General features: G+C 58.7%; 3 protein-coding genes across 7 annotated transcripts; all 3 read left to right on the top strand.

Moving 5' to 3' along the window:
• Positions 1-2,686: 2,686 nt before the first annotated feature.
• MZF1 (myeloid zinc finger 1) lies at positions 2,687-9,585 on the top strand. The gene is made up of 7 exons (XM_080828709.1): positions 2,687-2,824; positions 2,922-3,357; positions 3,799-3,982; positions 4,652-4,722; positions 4,837-4,957; positions 6,449-8,282; positions 8,845-9,585. The coding sequence occupies exons 2-6, from the start codon at positions 2,962-2,964 to the stop codon at positions 7,885-7,887; spliced, it is 2,211 nt and encodes a 736-aa protein (XP_080684835.1). The 5' UTR covers positions 2,687-2,824; positions 2,922-2,961; the 3' UTR covers positions 7,888-8,282; positions 8,845-9,585.
• A 2,106-nt stretch (positions 9,586-11,691) lies between these two features.
• UBE2M (ubiquitin conjugating enzyme E2 M) lies at positions 11,692-15,339 on the top strand. Of its 2 annotated transcripts, XM_080829568.1 has the most exons (7): positions 12,476-12,580; positions 12,700-12,781; positions 13,934-14,028; positions 14,164-14,202; positions 14,311-14,414; positions 14,676-14,739; positions 14,826-15,339. In XM_080829568.1, the coding sequence occupies exons 5-7, from the start codon at positions 14,359-14,361 to the stop codon at positions 14,964-14,966; spliced, it is 261 nt and encodes an 86-aa protein (XP_080685694.1). In that variant the 5' UTR covers positions 12,476-12,580; positions 12,700-12,781; positions 13,934-14,028; positions 14,164-14,202; positions 14,311-14,358; the 3' UTR covers positions 14,967-15,339. The 2 variants fall into 2 exon arrangements, with proteins under 2 accessions (XP_080685693.1, XP_080685694.1); XM_080829567.1 differs by having other exon boundaries at positions 11,692-12,781.
• Positions 15,340-15,582: 243 nt separating this feature from the next.
• On the top strand, positions 15,583-19,157 carry CHMP2A (charged multivesicular body protein 2A). Of its 4 annotated transcripts, none has more exons than XM_080829386.1 (6): positions 15,583-16,111; positions 17,228-17,416; positions 18,288-18,467; positions 18,540-18,670; positions 18,762-18,823; positions 18,942-19,157. In XM_080829386.1, exons 2-6 carry the CDS (start codon positions 17,249-17,251, stop codon positions 19,067-19,069), a joined length of 669 nt encoding a protein of 222 aa, XP_080685512.1. In that variant the 5' UTR covers positions 15,583-16,111; positions 17,228-17,248; the 3' UTR covers positions 19,070-19,157. The 4 variants fall into 4 exon arrangements, with proteins under 4 accessions (XP_080685512.1, XP_080685514.1, XP_080685511.1 ...); XM_080829388.1 differs by having other exon boundaries at positions 15,601-16,111; positions 18,540-18,686; positions 18,781-18,823; XM_080829385.1 differs by having other exon boundaries at positions 15,955-16,111; positions 17,210-17,416.
• The last annotated feature ends 297 nt before the right edge of the window (positions 19,158-19,454 follow it).

Below are 19,454 nucleotides of genomic sequence, written 5' to 3'. Positions count from 1 at the left end.
TAGAGCAAAGGCCATGTGGTTGAGCCCGGCCACACACAGGTGGCCCATGATAACACACAGAGAAAGCTGCACAGTCATGCTAGGTCACACACGGGTGGCCAACTGAATTACAATTCACCCTATAGTAGCTATTTGAACTAGCCTATCACCTTGGTCAGAATTGGCACCCAAAAGGCAGTGCCCACATTCTTTAGGGAGATAGTGATTGGATGTCTCCACCTGGCCTGACTCATCCTTGCATTCAGGCTCTGTTATCTCCACCTGACCCGACCCGCCCTTGTATTTGGGCTCTGTTATCAGGGACTGGTCGACCACATGTTACTACATAAATTTAAAAAATGGCTATTTAATTCAAGATGGAATCGCTCCGGCTAAGTAGGCCCTTACGCTATTGTTCAGGTGAGTTTTCCTAAGTCTACCTCCAGGTCCCTCCTTGGTGTCCCCCTTCTCTAGGTCTTCGAAAACTCCCCACCCATCTTTGCTGTCTCTCAAACGCCTGTCCTTTCTCTCCCTTTGCCTCTGTATGCCCGTCCCTTGGATCTTGATAGCTGCACGTCTTGTCTTTGTGAATCTATTCTCCCTCTCCTTCCAGATCGATCCCTTCCTGACCCTCCGCCTTGCTAACTTCTCGGACATCCTGTCCACCTGGCCTGACTCTCGGATCCTCTGGCTTCTTATCTCATTCTCTAGGTCTCTGGGAGTAGAAACTCCTCTCTGTTGACTTTCTTTCCTCTCCGGGTCTCCTTCCCTGGATCTGTTCAGTTCCTTTCACTGTTTCTCCTCCCAGCTCTCTCTGCTCCTGAGTGGGTCCCCACAGGGTCTGGGCCTTTCCCACTCCTAAGTCTTTGTGTCGGCCTCTCCTCACCTCTCCTCACCGTCCCGCGCGGCTTTCCTGCCCCAGGCGGCTCCCCCAGCCCCATCCCACCCCAGGTCACCTCACCTTCCCCACCCCACGCCCCGCCCCGCCCCGCCTCGCCTCGCCCCGCCTCTCAGATGCCCTCCGGGTCCCCACCCGGTTACCATAGCGCGTCCTAGCCCCGCCCCCCGCTCCCAGGCACAAAGGAACGCCGCCCGGCGCCGGCGCACACGGAGGGCCCAGCCGACTACACTTCCCAGAAAGCACCTGGCCGAGCCTCTTCGCCATTTACAGTCCGGCCGGGCGGTGCAGGAGGCGTTCCCTTTTTCTGCGAACGGTTGCCATGGAGACGTGGGCTGACGGCGTCCTAGTGAGAGCGGTGATTGGTGCAGACCCCTGCTAATCCCTGGAAGGCCCGTAAAGAACTGAGGAAAACGTGGTGGGGGGCATGCGCGGTTGGGAAGACGGCGCTGCTGTCCGTTGCCGCCTGAGAAGCTCGCGCAAGTAGACGGGGCATGGACGCCTGGCTCTGAGGCGGGGAGCGCGGGAAGAGGCGGCCGGGCGTGTGATCTGGTCGTTGCGAACAACGCTACCCCGGGGAACGGGAGGAGGGTGGGAAAGGAGGCGAGCGTGGGGGAAGGGCAAGGTGGCACTCGGGCTGATGCGTGGAGCATTCTGGGAGACAGAGTCCGGCCGGGGAGGGGGAAGTCGGCGAGTGCGCATGCTCGCGAGCGCGGAGCGGCCCGCTGAGCGTGGAGGTGAGGGCGGGGACCTCTCACCGAGGGAGGCTGGGGCGGGGACCCGGGCGGAGGCCGCGGACTCTCGGATTCCGGCTGCCCGGCGGAACCCGGAGCGCGGAGCAGGGGTCTAGGCGCTCCTCCGGCGAGCCGGGCGCTGTCGCGCGATGCTCTTCAATCGCAGTGCACCGCCACGGCGACAAGGTCTCGGAGACCCGCCCCCTCGGTTGCCATGGCGGCACTAAACCTGCCGGGGAAGGGGGGAGGGGGAGGTTGCCCTCCAGGATTTCTGGTAAATGTAGTTCAGGAAGCTTCGCAGTGGCTGGCTGGCTTAAAAAATGGTCCAACTCTCTCCCAGGGTTGCAGGTTGGCCTGGAACCTTGAGGATCCGAATTTTGACCCACGGGATCCGGCGGCCCTGGAAGTCGAATCTACTCACTTAATAAACTCAGATTTCTTCACAAAGCCCGCACATTACTCCCAGCTGCAAAGGGAGCAGCAATGGCGAGGGAAGGGGGGGCAGCCCCACTTACGGGGGACGGTAAAGATGGGGAAACTGAGGTTCACAGAAACTAACCAAGGTTACGTAGCAAATAGGCAAGATCAGAATCTCCGATCTTGCTTGCAGGCATCTGGTCCAGTTGTCTTGGGGCTTTTGTGGGCCCCCTGTTAAGATCCCATCACCTCCTAACCCTGCCTAAATCAGGGAGCTGAAGTAATGGTGGGGCATTACATGGTGTGATAACTTGGGCCGGTTCAGAGGATGGGACTGAATGGAGGGAGAGGGGGATGCTGCCTGGAAGTGTGGCCACAGAGCTGACCTTGCCCATGTGTGGGGGTGGGAAAGGCTGCCCTGTGGAACCAAGCTGAGAAGAGAATGGTCCGAGAGACTAGATGGGAGAGTGGGTGGTGCAGTGATGGGGTGGTGTTCTGGGTGGTGTTGGGGGAGGGGGCTGGAGTGTTTCTTATGGCCATGTGGTGAATACTGCAGATGTCATTTACTTGGCAGTGGGAGATCCACACATCAGGGATGGCGTGGTGCATGTAGAAGGGCAGGATTTGGGTCGGGGGCGGGGGATGCCTTCATATGCCTAAGAAGCACCCTGTGTTTGGAACAGGGGAATGCCAGAGACTCTGTATAGGTCCCAGCTAGAGACCAGAGACACAGGTGCCTGGCGTGTGACCACCTCTCTGTGCCTCAGTTTTCTTATCTGCCTTCCACTCAGTACAGGTCTGAAGATGGAACAACGAAGCATACAGTAGTTGCTCAATAAGCATTTACTACCACTGTTTGTCCTTGCAGTAGCCTCATCCTCTTCCTCTCCTAGGGAAAGACATTATCCTCGGAGCCCCAGCCCAGTCTTTCCAATGAGGCCCGCAGCACTAGGCTCCCCAGGTCACACAGCCCTGGAAGATGAGGGGCCTGTCATGGTGAAGCTGGAGGACTCTGAGGAGGAGGGTGAGGCTGCCCCATGGGATCCCGGCCCAGAGGCTGCACGCCAGCGTTTTCGACACTTCCACTATGAGGAGGCAGTGGGTCCCCAAGAGGCCCTGGCCCAACTCCGGGAGCTGTGCCGCCAGTGGCTGCAGCCCGAGGTGCACTCCAAGGAGCAGATGCTGGAGCTGCTGGTGCTGGAGCAGTTCCTGTGCGCACTGCCCCCCGAAATCCAGGCCCGTGTGGAGGGACAGCGGCCAGGCAGCCCTGAGGAGGCAGCTGCCCTGGTCGAGGGGCTACGCCAGGAGCCAGGAGGCCCCCGGAGATGGGTGAGTCGGTGGCCCTGAGCCAAGATCCAGGCTGGAACAGTATCCAGCTGTGCCTCCCCCTGGCAGGTGCCATGCTCGACCAAACACCTGTTCCTTGTGGTTTGAAGGAGTCACTTGCAGCAGACCTTGTGTGGGAGTAGACAGGCTTCCAGGGCCAGCCTCCCTGGCCCATCCATACATCGCCTGGAGTCATGGACATGGGAGGGGACGCAGGGTGGAGAGAGAGGGAGACCACTGAGCATTCGCGGGTGTAAGCAACAGGAGAGCAACTGCAGGTGGTTCCTTTACCCCTGACTCAGTGCTGGGGGGAATGCAGGTCCCTGGAGAGCCTAGTGGGTCAGGACCTGGGGTCCTTTGATGAGGTAGATGCCTATGAATCCACTGCTTGTGCCCAGCTAAACTCTCCACATGGGTCCCTAATGGTGAGGGGCACCTTCCCAGGTCACAGTCCAAGTGCAGGGTCAGGAGGTGCTATCAGAGAAGATGGAGCCCTCCAACTTCCAGCCCCTCCTTCAAACCAAGCCTCAGACTCCAGAACATGGGCCGAGGACACCGTCTGAAGCTACGCAGGCGTCACCACTGGGCCTTCGGGTGAAGGAGGAGCCCACAGTTACAGATGACCCAGGTGAGGGTGCGCGAGGCACGCATGGCCCAAAGCCTGATGGAGTTGACAAGGGGAGCCTGGCCTCAACAGCCTAAAGGTCACCTGCTGGATGGAACTATTCATATGCGCTGGTGTCCCCCACCCCACCCCCATCCTGCCTAGCCAGTGGACATCACTGCTCCCCTCATGCCAAATCTGCCACAGCTATGTTTCTGTGCTCTCCCCTGACATGAAGTAGGCTGTTGGGGTTTTGGGGTGGGGGGGCGTGTGGGGTTCACTCCCAAGGAGATCCATTGGGAGACAATAGCTGGTCTCTGGGGAGTAGGTGGCAGGCTTGAATATAGGTGGGTGTGGCTGAGGGAGGACCCCAGAATGCTGGGAGGCAGCCCCTCTCTATATTACTTCTTCCAGGTCTGTGCCAGAGCTGGCCACCCACACTCTCCCTCATTCCTTCCTGTGCGGACCCTAGTGCAGTGCTCCCATCCACCCTTGCTGGCCATCCTGCCCAGGGCTCGTGCAGGGGTCTGTGTCCTGAGCCCATCTCATCCTGCTACAGCTTCTCCTGTGGCCTTCCGGGGGGTTCTGCCTTACTCCAGCCCCAAGTCTGGATTCCAGCATCTGGCATACCACTGAGGAGGGCAGTGGGGTGGGGACACCTTTGGGCCACCTGACCCCAACTTTCCTCTACAGAGCTTCTGGATTCTGGGCCTCTAGCCAATCCCCAGGAGGCCACCTCCACTCTCCTGCCTGAAGAGACCCAGGTGAGCCCATACAGGCCATCCTCCCTGTCTGGGGAGCCTCAGTGGTTGGGGATCAGGTGGGTCCCTTCCTTAGCCTAGCTGGGCATAGATGAGCAGTGACCACTGTGGTTTCAGGGCTGTGAAATAGTGCTGGACCAGGCCTCTCCTCACAGTGAAACTGGACTTGAGGGGCCTTCATGGAGGGAGCATCCTGGGGTCCTGTGGCAGGAGGAAGCTGGAGGCATCTTCCCTCCAGGTGAGTGAGACTGGGCATGGTGGGGCCGGGCCCTCTGCATGGGCAGCACCATATTTCACCTATCCCACTCCTGGCCCTGCTCAGGTTGCCCTCTCAGTCCAACATGTTCAAGTTCCTCCATTCCGTGGACTCTTTCTTGCAGCACGTAACCTTCTGTGCTCTCCCCTGGCATGAAGTAGGCTGTTGGAGTTTCCATCAAGCTCTCTGCTGAGTTCAGGTTCCCTCCAGGTGCTGCTTCCCACCACAGTAAAACCTGAGAGCAGGGCCTGTATTCCCCATACCCCCAACCTCTCCCAGCCCTGGCATCCTAGATGGCCCATAGAGTCTGGGTTTGCCCCCACTAACTGGGTATCAGGGGAGGGAGGGTCTGGATCTGCCAGTGACAGCAGGTTAGTAGACAGTGGGTGGGCAGAGGGACCTTGACACAGGGCGTGGATGGAGCAGTACAAAAAGGAGGCCAGAGGCCCCTGCTGTCCACCTCAGCTATACTGCTCTCTGTCGGCCATCATCCAGTCTCTCTTCCTCTTCCTTGTTTCCTGGACTGCGCCTCTGTCTTGGTTTACTCCCTTGTTCTGGTGGACCTTCCTGGGAACCATGGTATGACAGATAAAAAGTTCTGAGATGCTCTATCTCTTAAAACACTTACCTAACATTCTATATTAGGCTAGTGGGGCTACATGAAGAATTCTTTTTACTAATTCTGTTTCAGAGTTTTCTCATCGTCTTTGTTGGTGAGCCCTTTCGGTATGAAATCTGTCCCTCTCAATTGTGGGAAACTGGTTTGAATTACTTCTCTGATTTCCTTTCCCTCCACTGTTTTGTTCCCTTGTTTCTGGAATGTGTATTCCTTGGCTGTTGGCTATATTGCTTCCTCAGTGTGGTCTCACACCCTCAACCCAGCCTTTTGCCAAAATGAGAGAAGAGATCCCGGAATCAGAGCTACATCAGTGCCTGCTATCTGCTCAGAATTCTCTGCTGAGAGAGTCCAGGGCTGGTCCATGCAGTAGTTCTGAACAGCCTCCCCAGCATGCTTGGTGGCCTCGCCCCTTCACCTCCATGGCCAGAGCTACCTGGTACCTCTAATCCCAAACTTTTTGAGTCTTCTTCAGGGTCAGATTGATTTTTTTCTCAAGCAAGGCATGTCAGACCAAAGTGCGGCCGCCTGTCCCCTCTGATCCCCATTTCTCTCGTGTTGGCTCCACTTCCAACCTCTCTCAGACCCACCCACTTGAGTGTATTTGTAGAAACCACCATCACTATTGCAAGGCCACCTGTCCCATATGTGTCCTGCAGCCCTTCCAGAAAGGCAACTTTTGCAAACTTAAGTCAGGCCTGGAAAGCTTGTCCCCGTCTTCTAAATCTTCCTCATACTAGGTTCTGCCTCACTGGCTAGTTTCAGGTCCCTCTAGTTCACCCTATTTACCATGGGCTGGAATGGGTCTAGGCACAGCTCTCTTGGTGTGACTGAGTGGATCCCGTTGTGCAATGCAGGGTTTGCCCTCCACGTGGACAGCATCTCTGCTGGCCCAGGCACTGTGAGCCCCCACCTCCACATCCCGTGGGACCTCGGCATGGCCAGCCTCACAGACCAACTCCGGTCGCCCTCCCATGAAAGTGGCTTCTCACATGCACTTGTGCTCCCCAGTGGCCCCGGAGGTGAGCAGAACCCCACGAGCGAGGGTCCTCACCAGCTCCTGGGCCCCATACTGGCCACTGGCCGCTGGCGTACACCCAGGACCGAAGGCCAGGGACGGGGTCGCCCCAGCACAGGCCGCGGGGTGGGGCGGGGTGGCCGCTGCGACGTGTGTGGGAAGGTGTTCAGCCAACGCAGCAACCTACTGAGGCACCAGAAGATACACACGGGAGAGCGGCCATTCGTGTGCAACGAGTGCGGCCGGAGCTTCAGCAGAAGCTCGCACCTTCTGCGTCATCAACTCACGCACACCGAGGAGTGGCCGTTTGTGTGCGGCGACTGTGGTCAGGGCTTCGTGCGCAGCGCGCGCCTGGAGGAGCACCGGCGAGTGCACACGGGCGAGCAGCCCTTCCACTGCACGGAGTGTGGCCAGAGCTTCCGGCAGCGCTCCAACCTGCTGCAGCACCAGCGCATCCACGGCGACCCCCCGGGCCCGGGCGCTGCACCCCCCACGCCTCCCGGCGCCCCGGAGCCCCCCGGCCCCTTCCCCTGCAGCGAGTGCCGTGAGAGCTTCGCGCGGCGAGCCATGCTCCTGGAACACCAGGCAGTGCACACGGGCGACAAATCCTTTGGCTGCGTGGAGTGTGGGGAGCGTTTCGGCCGCCGCTCCGTGCTGCTGCAGCACCGGCGAGTCCACAGTGGCGAGCGGCCCTTTGCCTGTGCCGAGTGCGGCCAGAGCTTCCGCCAGCGCTCCAACCTCACGCAGCACCGGCGCATCCACACGGGCGAGCGGCCCTTCGCCTGCGCGGAGTGCGGCAAGGCCTTCCGCCAGCGGCCCACGCTCACGCAGCACCTGCGCGTGCACACGGGCGAGAAGCCCTTCGCCTGCCCGGAGTGTGGCCAGCGCTTCAGCCAGCGTCTGAAGCTCACGCGCCACCAGCGGACGCACACCGGGGAGAAACCCTACCACTGCAGCGAGTGTGGCCTGGGCTTCACGCAGGTGTCACGGCTCACCGAGCACCAGCGGATCCATACCGGGGAGCGGCCCTTCGCCTGCCCTGACTGCGGCCAGAGCTTCCGGCAGCACGCCAACCTCACGCAGCACCGGCGCATCCACACGGGCGAGCGGCCCTACGCGTGTCCGGAGTGCGGCAAGGCCTTCCGCCAGCGGCCCACGCTCACGCAGCACCTGCGTACGCACCGGCGCGAGAAGCCCTTTGCCTGCCAGGATTGCGGCCGCCGCTTCCACCAGAGCACCAAGCTCATCCAGCACCAGCGCATCCACAGTGCGGAGTGACGGCACTCGCTGTACCTTCTCTCCATCTCCGCTTCTGGCCTTTGGTTGGGGGGAAGGGTCTTCGCTCCGAACACTAACCTCACAGGGTTGCTGTGAGGCCTCTGATCAAGTCTGGGTACAGACGGGCCCACTCAGGACCTGGCTCCCAGTAGGTGCTCAATAAACAGTAGATGGAACGTGGGTCTGGAAATCTACACACTCGGTGCCTCCCGACCCGCACAGGTCCCTCTTCCCCCCCACCATCTACCACTTCGTCAACCATTCAGTCTCTGTGAGAGCCACAGACTCCTAGCAGCCCCTCCCAAGGTCTATGGGTGCCACCTTGTTCCGCGGCTCCTGTACTGTTTGCCATGACAGCTTCAACCCGCACAACCATGGGCCAAGCCAACTGCCAGGTGAGAACCGGCCCAGTTTTCCCCTGCCAGCCAAGATCATCAAGGGCAGGACAAGTAGCAAACTGGGGCCCAGCAGGCCAGAGCTGGGGGTGTGTCTATAAAACTTTAACCTTAGGAAGCTATTTCTTAGGCATAAAAGCTAGAAGGTTTTATCTGGAAATCCAGATTCTTTCATGCATGTTAACTACCAGCGGATGCTGAGGTTAGGTTCCCCTTAGGATACCCCAACCTGTCCAGAAATCAAAGTCCACTGGAGGCCCCAGGCCAGTTCTCTATCCCCCTAGTGATCATTCACATTCTGTGGGCCACAGCTGCCACCAACCCTGGCCAGGTGTGCAACCCCCAAGGGCTCCCCAACACTGGGTGGTGGTCCCTATGAAGAATGTGTTCAGCGGCAAGTCACAGGAAGCACAGCTGTGAGCAGCTTACGTAGAAGTGCGGATGCTGCCAGAGCAGGTTCGGTGGCTTGCGCACTGGGCTGGCATCTCCGGAACCCTCTGGACTTCTCACATGCCATTGCTTCTTGCCCTGATTATCTTTCCCTTCCATCCAAATTGTGCAGGCTCTTGACCTACTGCGCCCCCCCATCCCCAACCAGTGGGTACCCTGGGTGCCAAAAGCGGGATGAGAAGCAGTGCCAAAGGAAAGATCTTCGTGCATCGGGATCTGGCTTGGGACATAAACCCCACTCTGGGCAGGTGTCAGCCTGCCCTTGGCCTGAGGGGTTCTAAGAACAACCTTTTGAGGCTCATGTGTCTAAGCTTCTTCCAGGGATACAGCTGGACTTCGCCAAAAGACTGGGGTCCCGAAATCAGGGAAAGAAGCCAGCCTCAGCCAGAAGCTTCTAGTAGCCATCCCAGAGAAGGTGTGTTCCCTGCCTCTTTCCCTCCCCCACTCCACCCCTCTCTCCACCACCCCCCTGACCTACCCCCAGCCAGGACCAGGGCCACTCGGGCATCTACATCTGGCAAAGTCAACAACTCCCCATGTAGGGGTACTTCCGTGGGGCACCGTTGCAAGGTGGGGGGAGGCCGCCTGGGCCCTAGGCCAATACTTCTGTCCCCTTAACCACAAACAGAACTCTTAAGGACCGTGACCTGGGATATACAAATCAGAGGGGTAGAAAGCAGTCCCTGGGTCCCTAGGTGGAAGCTAGGAGTCAGATTAAGGAAGGCGCACAAACACTGAGGTTGCTAGTGTTGTGAGGTTGAGTATTGCCGAACTTTATAAATCCTGTAACATGGATTTTTTTTCAAGTCCTGTGTGAATTTTATAATCAGAAACAAAGAGGACAAGAAAGCTCACTCTCCTGTTTTGATCATCTTGGTGTTTGAAGAGCATGAAGAGAAATCTGCACACATATGACTACTTAAGAACCTGATATTACACACAGGAAAAATTATAACACACATGAAAGGCATGGCAACAACAGGCCAGGGCCCCGTGCCCAAAGTCGTAAGTCCACAGACCCACCTGCTGAGCCAGTCCTCTAAGACAGAAACATGAAGTGATGGGAGAGTCCCCCATGAAGGGCCATTTCTGCAGTTGGCTGGGGACAGCCCTGCATGCCAGGCTGGGGGTTGTGAACCCAAGTGCTACCATACTATCAGCAGGGCTGAGGGCTTGGACAGAATGACCACTTGGCCTCACTCGGCCAGAACCACGGGAGGAAGGCAGGAGAGGAACCCCTAAGACAACTGGTCACCTGGGGAAGTTACAACAGTGCCCAACCAGCCTGTCCCTGGATCATCTGTACCTGAGCCCATACAATTTGCTCCCAAGCACACCCGCCCCATGCCACATCCACCCAGTTATTCTTACCCCCAACCCCAAGCTTCCCAAATCTGTGCAATTCTCTCCAACCCCCAGCACTGCTCTGATGCCAGCCACCCATCTCCAGCCTGGAGGCCCACAGCACTCAGCCTCCCTTCCCTGCCCACTCCTGCCACTCGTTTCCAAAACAGACCCTTGCTTCTCAGTGACAGGTCCCAGAGGCTATGCTGATGCACCAGGTGCACTTGCACCCTCACTCTTCACCTGTCATATGCTGCCCAATCCCTCCAGGTGCCAGTCCCAGCTTCCCTCTGGACCTTTGATATGTGGAGCCCTATGCTGTGTCCCAAGAGGATGCAGGCCCAAGGGGTACGGCACTCTCACCGCTCGACACCTGTACCATGAGAGTAACAAGGAAAACACAGGTGCTCCACTTCCAACCCAAAACCCTGTCTCAGCTCAGCTATCGCCTCCTCCCTAGCCCAGGCCCCATGGCTCGGCATTTTCTTGCATGGCTAAGTCTTCCCCCACTAATGGTGGGAAAGCCATGAGGTCAGAGACCACAAGAGTCGAGCTTTGACTAGTGCAGCAAGCACCACCTCTCCAAGGAACCAATACCCTATCCTCAGATGGGCCTTCAACTGATGGCCTCAGAAACGGGCCTGAGGATGGACACATGGTTTAAGCTGACCCACAGGCAACACCCTTGAGACTGTGGCTGCACACTGAATGGTCATCAACCCTCACCTGGCGATGGCCCCTACAAGGGCAGGGAAACCAGGGTGGCTGAGAAGAACAGGAAGGGACAGAGGAAGATGGAGTCTGGAGGGGCCACCGGAGTCCCGTGACCAGCCATGTCTGGAGCCTAAGAACGCTGGGATGGTTGCAATGTCAGCCCCAAACTTGGGCTGTTGGCTGTTTCTGAGTCCTCGTCCTCGTCCTCATCCTCGCACCTCGCCAGCACTCGGCGCTCGAGCCAAGAAAGGACGCTGGGAATGTGGGGATTACGGGACAACCAGAGGCACAACCAGAGGTGTCTGGGATGGCGGTACTGAGAAGTGAAGGCCTAAAGAGGGAGCAGTCCGAGGAGCCCGGGGACGTCCACGGTACCCGAAAACCCGCAAGGCGGGAACTCTAAGGAAGGAGGCTGGGGCCAGCCCAAGACCCGAAAAGGTGGAGGTGATGATAGAGGCCGAGACGGACACCAGGACGGGTCTGAGGAGGCGCTGGGGGTGAGCGGGCGTCAGGGCGACTCCCCTGAGGCGAAGCCGAGAGGAGCCCGGGAGCACCCCTGCCCGACGGGACGGCCAAGACTACTTCCCCAGGGCTCCGGGCGATGACGGCAGGTCGCCTCCCGCCCACCCACCCGGCCCCCGGCCCCCGGCCGCGCAGCTCACCCGCCCGACGGCTTCCGCGGCGACAGCCGGAAGTCCCCGCGCCGGCCCGCTCCGCTTCCTCCCGCCCTCCGAGGCCCGCTGCGCCGGGTGTGACTGGAGCGGAGGCTGGCCGCACGGGCGGCGGAAGGTCGCGGGGCGTCTCCGCGGGAACTCGGGCCCGGCTCCGAGAGGGCCCCCGCCCCACGTCCTAGCCAGTGTCCACGCGTGTCAACCCCCGAAGTGCTTACCACTCTCCAGCACGATACACGTTTTATTTGCTAGTTTACCTCAGCCAGAATCTCCGCGCGTGCGTGGCATTTGCGATGGGACACCCAGGGCCCCCGACGCCGCCCTCTTTGGGCAAAGCCTATGGCCCCGCCCGGGCTCCGGCCCGCCGTGATCACCCTGCCACTGTGACCTCCTGGGGCAAGGCCTCTAGGACCCACCCACGCCGCAGCCTGCACAGGCGGACTGCGAGCCGAGGGACCTCCATCTGCCCTACTTAAAGATGGCGGCGGCACCGCCCATGCGTGGACCCGCGAGCGTCCCCGGAAATGACCGCAGGACGGCCTGCACGAACGGAAATACCCGAGTCCAGCCGAACAAGTCCGAATATCAAGACCTATCGCGGAGCAACGCTGGGCGGCGGTGGCGGCAGCGGTGGCAGCGGCGGCGGTTGCGCAGGCGCACAGCGCAGGCCGGGCGAGAAGAGCCGAAGTGGGCAAGCGGCGGAAATATCCGAAGCGGTGGGGCGCCCGAGGCCGTTGCGGACCTCCGCGCCGAAGCTGCTGCCGCCGCGGAAGCCGAGCCTCTTCCAGTACACGGCAGCCGCCACCGCGGCCGCCGCCTCCTCCTTCCCCTCGAGCCGCACCCCCTCGCGGTGGGAGCGAGTGAACAGACAGGCGGCGCGGCCGCAGCTGAGCCTCAGGGGACCTAAGCGGGCGAGGGGGAGGAGGGAGCGGCCGGGTGGGGGCGGGGCCGAGCAGGCCCGAGAACAGCCGAGTCGGCCCGAGCGCCGCCGAGCGAGCCCGAGGCGCCGGGCCAGGCCGGAGCCGGACTACGGGAGCCGACGCGGGCCGCGCGGTGGGCGCGGAGCGGCGCGGCAGGCCGGGCGGGCGGCAGCAGCAGCGGAGGAGGCCGCGAAGGCGGGTTCGAGTGGCGGAGGCGGCGCGGGCGGCGGCAGGGGGCCGGGTGGCCGGGGTCCCGGGCCCCGCAGCGGCGGCAGCGGCGGCGGCGGCAGGATGATCAAGCTGTTCTCGCTGAAGCAGCAGAAGAAGGAGGAGGAGTCGGCGGGCGGCACCAAGGGCAGCAGCAAGAAGGCGTCGGCTGCGCAGCTGCGGATCCAGAAGGGTAGGGGGTCGGAGGATGGGGGTGGGGGTCGGAGGTCAGCGCCTGGGGTGAGGTGATGTAGGAGTCAGGAGTGGGTTAATGCAGTCACCGGGGGTCGGAGGTTAGGGTGGGTGTCGGTGTGATGGAAGATCAGGAGTGAGTAATGCAGTCACGGGGGAAGGGGGTCAAAGATAGGGGGCCGAATGTGGGGCACTTAGGATACCCAGAAAGCCAGACGCCTTCCATTAGTGACCGAGAATCGGAGAGTTAGGCAGTGGAGAGCGAGTAGGAAGCTGGAGACTCCAGAGAGTCTGGGGGTCAGACAGGAACATGGGTGATAGGCAGAGGAGATTGGATGGGAGACTGAGGGCTGGGGATAGGAATCGGAGAGGATTTAGTGGAGTATGTTGGGTTCTTGGGGACTCTGAAAGTGAGATGGAGTGTAGTCAGTTTTGGGCACTGCGATTTGTGGGTCTGGGGGGTCACATGGCAAGTTAGGGTTTGGGGCGACACGTGGAGGAAGGAAGAACAGTGTGTGCCAGGGATTGGAGATGGGAGTAGGATTGCATTTAGAGTATTATGCTGGAGGTGCTGGGAATCTTAGAGGCTGCTTAGAGGGGTACAGGAATGGGAACTCATGTGCCTGAGTGTCGGATGGGTTCCCCGAATTTAGGGTGACAACCAGAGAAGTGGAGGATCAGTGGGGACAGGATTGGTGAGGAGATGATGGGGGGCAGGGTCCTTGAGTTTGGGTGGACAGGAGGGGACCAGCATTGTCCACTAGAAAATGGAGGTATGGCTGAGGATCCTGGTGTTTGGGGTAGTTGGAGGCTCTTGGGGGCCACACAGGGGTGGGGGTATTTGGAGCTGGGTACCCAGATGTTGGGTGCTGAGACTTGAGGCTATGGATTCAAAAGAGTTGGAACTTACCCTGGACCAGGAGATACAGCATAGCCGCAGTTGAAAATGCATGTTTGAGGCGTGCTGTGGACCTAGAAGAGTCTGCCTGGAGACTAGGAAGCAGAAAGAGCAGGGAGAGGATTGGGGCTGTGGGGCACAGCCAGGACAGAGCCTTGAGGATCCTAGAGGAGGCCTGGGTGCTATGCCAGCGCCTGCTCTGAGTGCTCTCCTCTCTCCCTCTCCTTGTTCTGCTTCTCTGCTTTGCAAACTCAGACATAAACGAGCTGAACCTGCCCAAGACGTGTGACATCAGCTTCTCAGATCCAGACGATCTCCTCAACTTCAAGCTGGTTATCTGTCCTGATGAGGTAAGGCACACTCAGCTGGACTCCCAGGCATGGGCCAGGGGGCTGGGCGGGGGAACACCTGGAATTAGGAGACCTGGTTTACATGCCAGGCCCTGCAGGATGGTGTCCTAAGACTTCTTCTCTTTCTCCTCACAGGGCTTCTACAAGAGCGGGAAGTTTGTGTTCAGTTTTAAGGTGAGTCCCGGGTGCGCAGGGATAGAGGGATAGAGGCAACAGCTGAGGCTTGCCCCAGCCAGGCACTGCTAGGGCGCCTCTCTATCTTCTCTCTCTTCTTGGAGCCAGGTGGGCCAGGGTTACCCACATGATCCCCCCAAGGTGAAGTGTGAGACGATGGTCTATCATCCCAACATTGACCTCGAGGGCAACGTCTGCCTCAACATCCTCAGGTGAGGGCCCCGACTTTAGACTGCACAGGTCCCTGTCCCTTCCCTCCCTCTTGTGGTTTGTGGTTTTCTATCTTTTCTTTCGACATTTTCTTCCTTAAGTCTCGTCCTTAGCCTTCTCCCTGGCCTATCCTGCTGTGTGCTCTCCTCCTAGCCTCTCACATCTGCACCATCCTGTGCCCTGGGCCTGACCAGTTCAGTCCCAGCAGGCTCTGTGGTTGGCAATCCACTCACCAGCCCCTGACCCTGATTCTCTGTCCACAGAGAGGACTGGAAGCCAGTCCTTACGATAAACTCCATAATTTATGGCCTGCAGTATCTCTTCTTGGTGAGTAAGGGTGGGTGGGTGAGGCTGGGGAAGGTTGGCCCTCTCTGCTCTTAGGGCCTGTTGACCCCCACCCATACCGGCCACAGGAGCCCAACCCCGAAGACCCACTGAACAAGGAGGCCGCCGAGGTCCTGCAGAACAACCGGCGGCTGTTTGAGCAGAATGTGCAGCGCTCCATGCGGGGTGGCTATATCGGCTCCACCTACTTCGAGCGCTGCCTGAAATAGGGTTGGCGCACACCCACCCCTGCCAGGGCCACCAGCCCCGGCGTCCCCTGCAAATATTTATTGGGGGCCACAGGTGGGGGGCATGGGGTGGCCGGTGGGGGAATCCCATGCCCTGGCCTTGCCTCCCCTCCCTGCCACCCGCTCCTAGTTATTTTTTTTTAACCACCATGTGATTAAGGTCGGCGCTGCCTCCCCCGACCCGCTCAGCAATGGGAAATGAATTGGCTTGTCTAGCCCCCAGCTGGGTGCTGTCCAGCCCCCCACTCTGGGCTCTGGGGTGGGTGGCTAAGGGGACCGGGTGGCTGGGGCTCGGGCACCCCACCCCTCCACCACTGGAGGTCCCACCAGGCTATTAAAGGGGAATGTTACTGCATGGCCTCTGCCTCTTCCTTCTGTGGGGGTGGGAGGGGCAGGTGATGTCCACCAGAACTCTTGCAGCAAGAGTGGTGGGAGATGTGTGGTTACAAGTGGTACTGGGGCACCCCTCAGCAAGCTCCCCAGTGCCTGAAACAGCCTGGGGGGTAATGGGGGACAACATCCCAAGCCTCAGGCTGCATGGGATGAATCCCAGTGTGTGACCAGCGAGGGGCAGAACCAGTAACCTAACCACTCACTTCGTGCTTGGTAAGGCAGTATAGAAGAAAGTCCGTGCCATCTCCAGCTCTGCCCCCCTCCTGTCCTGAGAGGGCCCACCAAGAACCATCCCTGGTGCTACCAGGGGCCTGAGATCCAGAAACATTAGGGAAACGTCAGTGTCCGTCGGATGAGCTGGGCCCTCTAGTGGGTGCGGTGGTGGGATGCGGGACCTCTGGGGTGGCCCGACGGAAGGCGCCCGAAGACGCATCAACCCAGCGGGACTGGGGTCCCAGGACTGGCTCAGCTGGAACCTGCGGAACACCCTCAAGCGGGCCCGAGAGAGACGGAAGGTGGTGCGCATGCGCCTGGACGCCGGCCTGCTTGCGCACGCGCGCTCTTATCCCCGCCCATCGTTCCGGGTGCCGGTGGAGCCTGTGACGTCAGACCGTTTCTTCCGGAAACGGCGGCGACGGCAGAAAGAACCGAGGGGCTGTCGTTGGTGGGTGCGCCTGAAAGCAGAGTGAGAGGAGCGTAACCCGGAAGCGGAAGCGGATTCCGTCCCAGCTCCGGTGAGTGGCCCCTGCCGGGCCGCGGGTCCCGGGTGGGTGCGTGGGCGACGGCATACGAGGGCCTCGACGCCTAAGTGTCGACTGCCTCGCCTATCCGCGGGACCCTAGCCGCCTCATCGAGGCACCTTGCTCTCGGTGTGCGGGCCTCCCAGTGCCCCCCAGGTTCTGTCCTGGATGAACAAGGCGCCCCATCGCCCATTATCCCGTTCCAGGTGTACAGGGGTCCCTGAGGACCCCAGATTCTTCCAGATCCTCAGAGCTCCCCAGCATCCATCATGTCTTTAGTATACTGGGTGCTCCAGTGCCCCACAACCATATTATTCGCACCCAGGTTGCCTCCCCATTCAGGCCTCCCCCCAACCCGAATGCTAATTCATATGTTGTCAGCTCCAGAACCCCTATATCCACTTCGTTCTTGGCACTCAGACCCTCCACCTACCTTCCCATCCCATCGGGCCCCCACATTTGCCCTATCCTTGCCACTCAGGTTCCAAATACCCCCAGTGCACCCTCACACAACCACTTCCATTCTTAGTCCATCAGACTCCAGGGCCTTACTACTATGGTCTGGAGAGGCTGAAGTCTTGAACCTCCTTTGGGACACTATGATGAAGGGCCGGTGTGGCAGATGACTTTCAGATTTTGCTGCCCCCCCCCTTTTTTTTGAAGATTTTATTTGACAGACAGAGATCACCAGTAGGCAGAGAGGCAGGCAGAGAGAGAGGAGGAAGCAGGCTCCCTGCTTTGCGGAGAGCCCAATGTGGGGCTCGATCCCAGGACCCTGGGATCATGACCTGAGCCGAAGGCAGACGCTTTAACCCACCGAGCCACCCAGGCACCCCCCCACCTTTTTTTTTAAGATTTTATTTATTTGACAGAGATCACAAGTAGGCAGAGAGAGAGGAAGGGATACTGGCCCCACTTTTACCCGTGGGGCTACTTCAGTGTTCCAGGCTAGGTTTGGGCTTTCCATTAACCTTTCCTCTCTCTGCTTACCCCTTCGCATTTTGCAAGCTCCCCCTAACCCCCCAAATACACATTGTGATCTTGGCTCTGCTTCTTGCCCTTTTTGTGGGCCCCACACCACTTTGCACCTAGGCTTCACACTTGTCACAGGTCCACTGGTGGGCTGCTACCATGGATTTGTTATTTGGGCGCCGGAAGACACCAGAGGAGCTGCTGAGACAGAATCAGCGAGCCCTGAACCGTGCCATGCGAGAGCTGGACCGTGAGCGACAGAAGCTAGAGACCCAGGAGAAGAAAATCATCGCAGACATCAAGAAGATGGCCAAGCAGGGCCAGATGGTGAGCTCAGTTGGGCACAAGCTGGGACACGGGGTTAGGTGCTGTGGTTTCGTCAGGTACTACTATAACAATGGAACATGACAGGACACTAACAGGTGCTTTGGGAGAAATTAAGGGTGAGCAGATATTTTGGGTATCCAGAAAGGCTGCCTTCTAGGTGATATGAAGAGAATGAGCCTGTGAAGATCTAAGCAACCAACAGATGAGGCAGTAAATGTTCCATAAGGGACTGATAGCTGAGTTCAGACTACACAGTAGGCCAGACCATTTGAAATCATGGGCTACAATGGGAGCTGAGTCAAAGGGTTTAATGCAAGAGAGATGTGGCCTGGAATTCACTGTGACATGGAGGTCAGTAAAAGAAATAGAGACAGCCTGAATCAGTAAGGAGCAGAGCCTGTGACAGGTGACAAGAGTTTGAATCTAAGGAGGTGGGTTGAAGAGGTTCCATTTCCCAGGATAGGCAAGGCAAGGAAGACATTTGGGTTAGTCAAAAGTTGAGCTATGGATAGATTTCTATTTGGAATAAAGTGCTTGCGGTACGAGCCTGTGTGAGGTGGAGGGAGAGACAAACTCTTCAGCCAGGATCGAAATTCAGGAATAGGTTCTCTAAGTCAAGGCATTCCAGATATATGGAGGGAGAAGGGTCCCTAAATACAGTGAGTCCAGCGTTCCTTCGAGAGTCTGGGTTGTCAGAGAGGTAGTGTACAAAGGGGCCTGTGGAGTGATGACCCATGAGGCATAAGGATGAGGTTGGGAGGAGGGAGGGGGCAGGGATCACATGTAAATGTCCGAGAGCATCAGCTGGAATGGTGCTCTGGGAGCAAGCATCTTCCCTTGGCTCACTCCGTCACCTTTGTCCACTTCTCAGGATGCTGTCCGTATCATGGCAAAAGACCTGGTGCGCACTCGGCGTTACGTGCGTAAATTTGTGTTGATGCGGGCCAACATCCAGGCTGTGTCCCTGAAGATCCAGACACTGAAGTCTAACAACTCAATGGCCCAAGCTATGAAGGGGGTCACCAAAGCCATGGGCACCATGAACAGACAGGTGTGCCTCTCCTAATCCCCCCTCTCCCCCACAACTTACACCCAACTAACCCTCCCCACACCCTACTTCCAGTTGAAGTTGCCTCAGATCCAGAAGATCATGATGGAATTTGAGCGGCAGGCTGAGATCATGGACATGAAGGAGGAGATGATGAATGATGCCATTGATGATGCCATGGGTGATGAGGAAGATGAAGAAGAAAGGTTAGGGGGACACCAGGTATGGGGAGAATGGGGACGGATGTCTGGTCTTCGCACGTGCCTGGCCCTCATAAAGTTCTTTTCTCTTCCCAAGTGACGCTGTTGTGTCTCAGGTCCTGGACGAGCTGGGATTGAGCCTGACAGATGAGCTGTCAAGTGAGTGCACCCAACTTTGGGCCCTGTCCCACCCAACAGTCCAGACACAACCCCTGACCCCCCTGCTCCCAGCATTATTCCTTTCTACAGGAGCTCTCCTAATCCCCACTCTCTGTAGACCTCCCCTCCACCGGAGGCTCACTCAGTGTGGCTGCCAGTGGGAAGAAAGCAGAGGCCGCAGCCTCAGCCCTAGTAGATGCCGATGCAGACCTGGAGGAGCGGCTCAAGAACCTGCGGAGGGACTGATCACCCTATACCATCCCGGGTGGGAGGCGGGCAGTGGATGCCCAACAGTTTCGTTGTAGTGCTTCTGTAATAAAAGACTGGACACTAATTCCTAGGCCTGTGTGACTGGCCTGATTTGGGCCAGGCTGGGGTCCCTTGGCACGGAGCTCACTTACAGGGTTTGGTAAAAAGGCAATTGACATGCATGGCAGAAGTCCAAATGCCAGACGCATTGGGGTATACGATAAGGAAGGCTGGATTGCTTCCCAGTTTGTGGCAGTTACCAGGTCAAGTCTCTCTAGGATGTTCAGGGTTTAGGAGCTTCTTGGCCTCTAGAGCCTAACACCTCCAAGACAGTGGGCTTCCCAGATACCCTGAAGTCTGGGCTTTTCTGCCAGGGATCCTC

Source organism: Martes martes (genome assembly GCF_963455335.1).
Source record: "Martes martes genome assembly, chromosome: 17".
In the NCBI taxonomy this organism is placed as follows: domain Eukaryota; kingdom Metazoa; phylum Chordata; class Mammalia; order Carnivora; family Mustelidae; genus Martes; species Martes martes.
The sequence above is the reverse complement of the archived record's forward strand: the minus strand, read 5'-3'. Positions and strand labels throughout refer to the sequence as shown.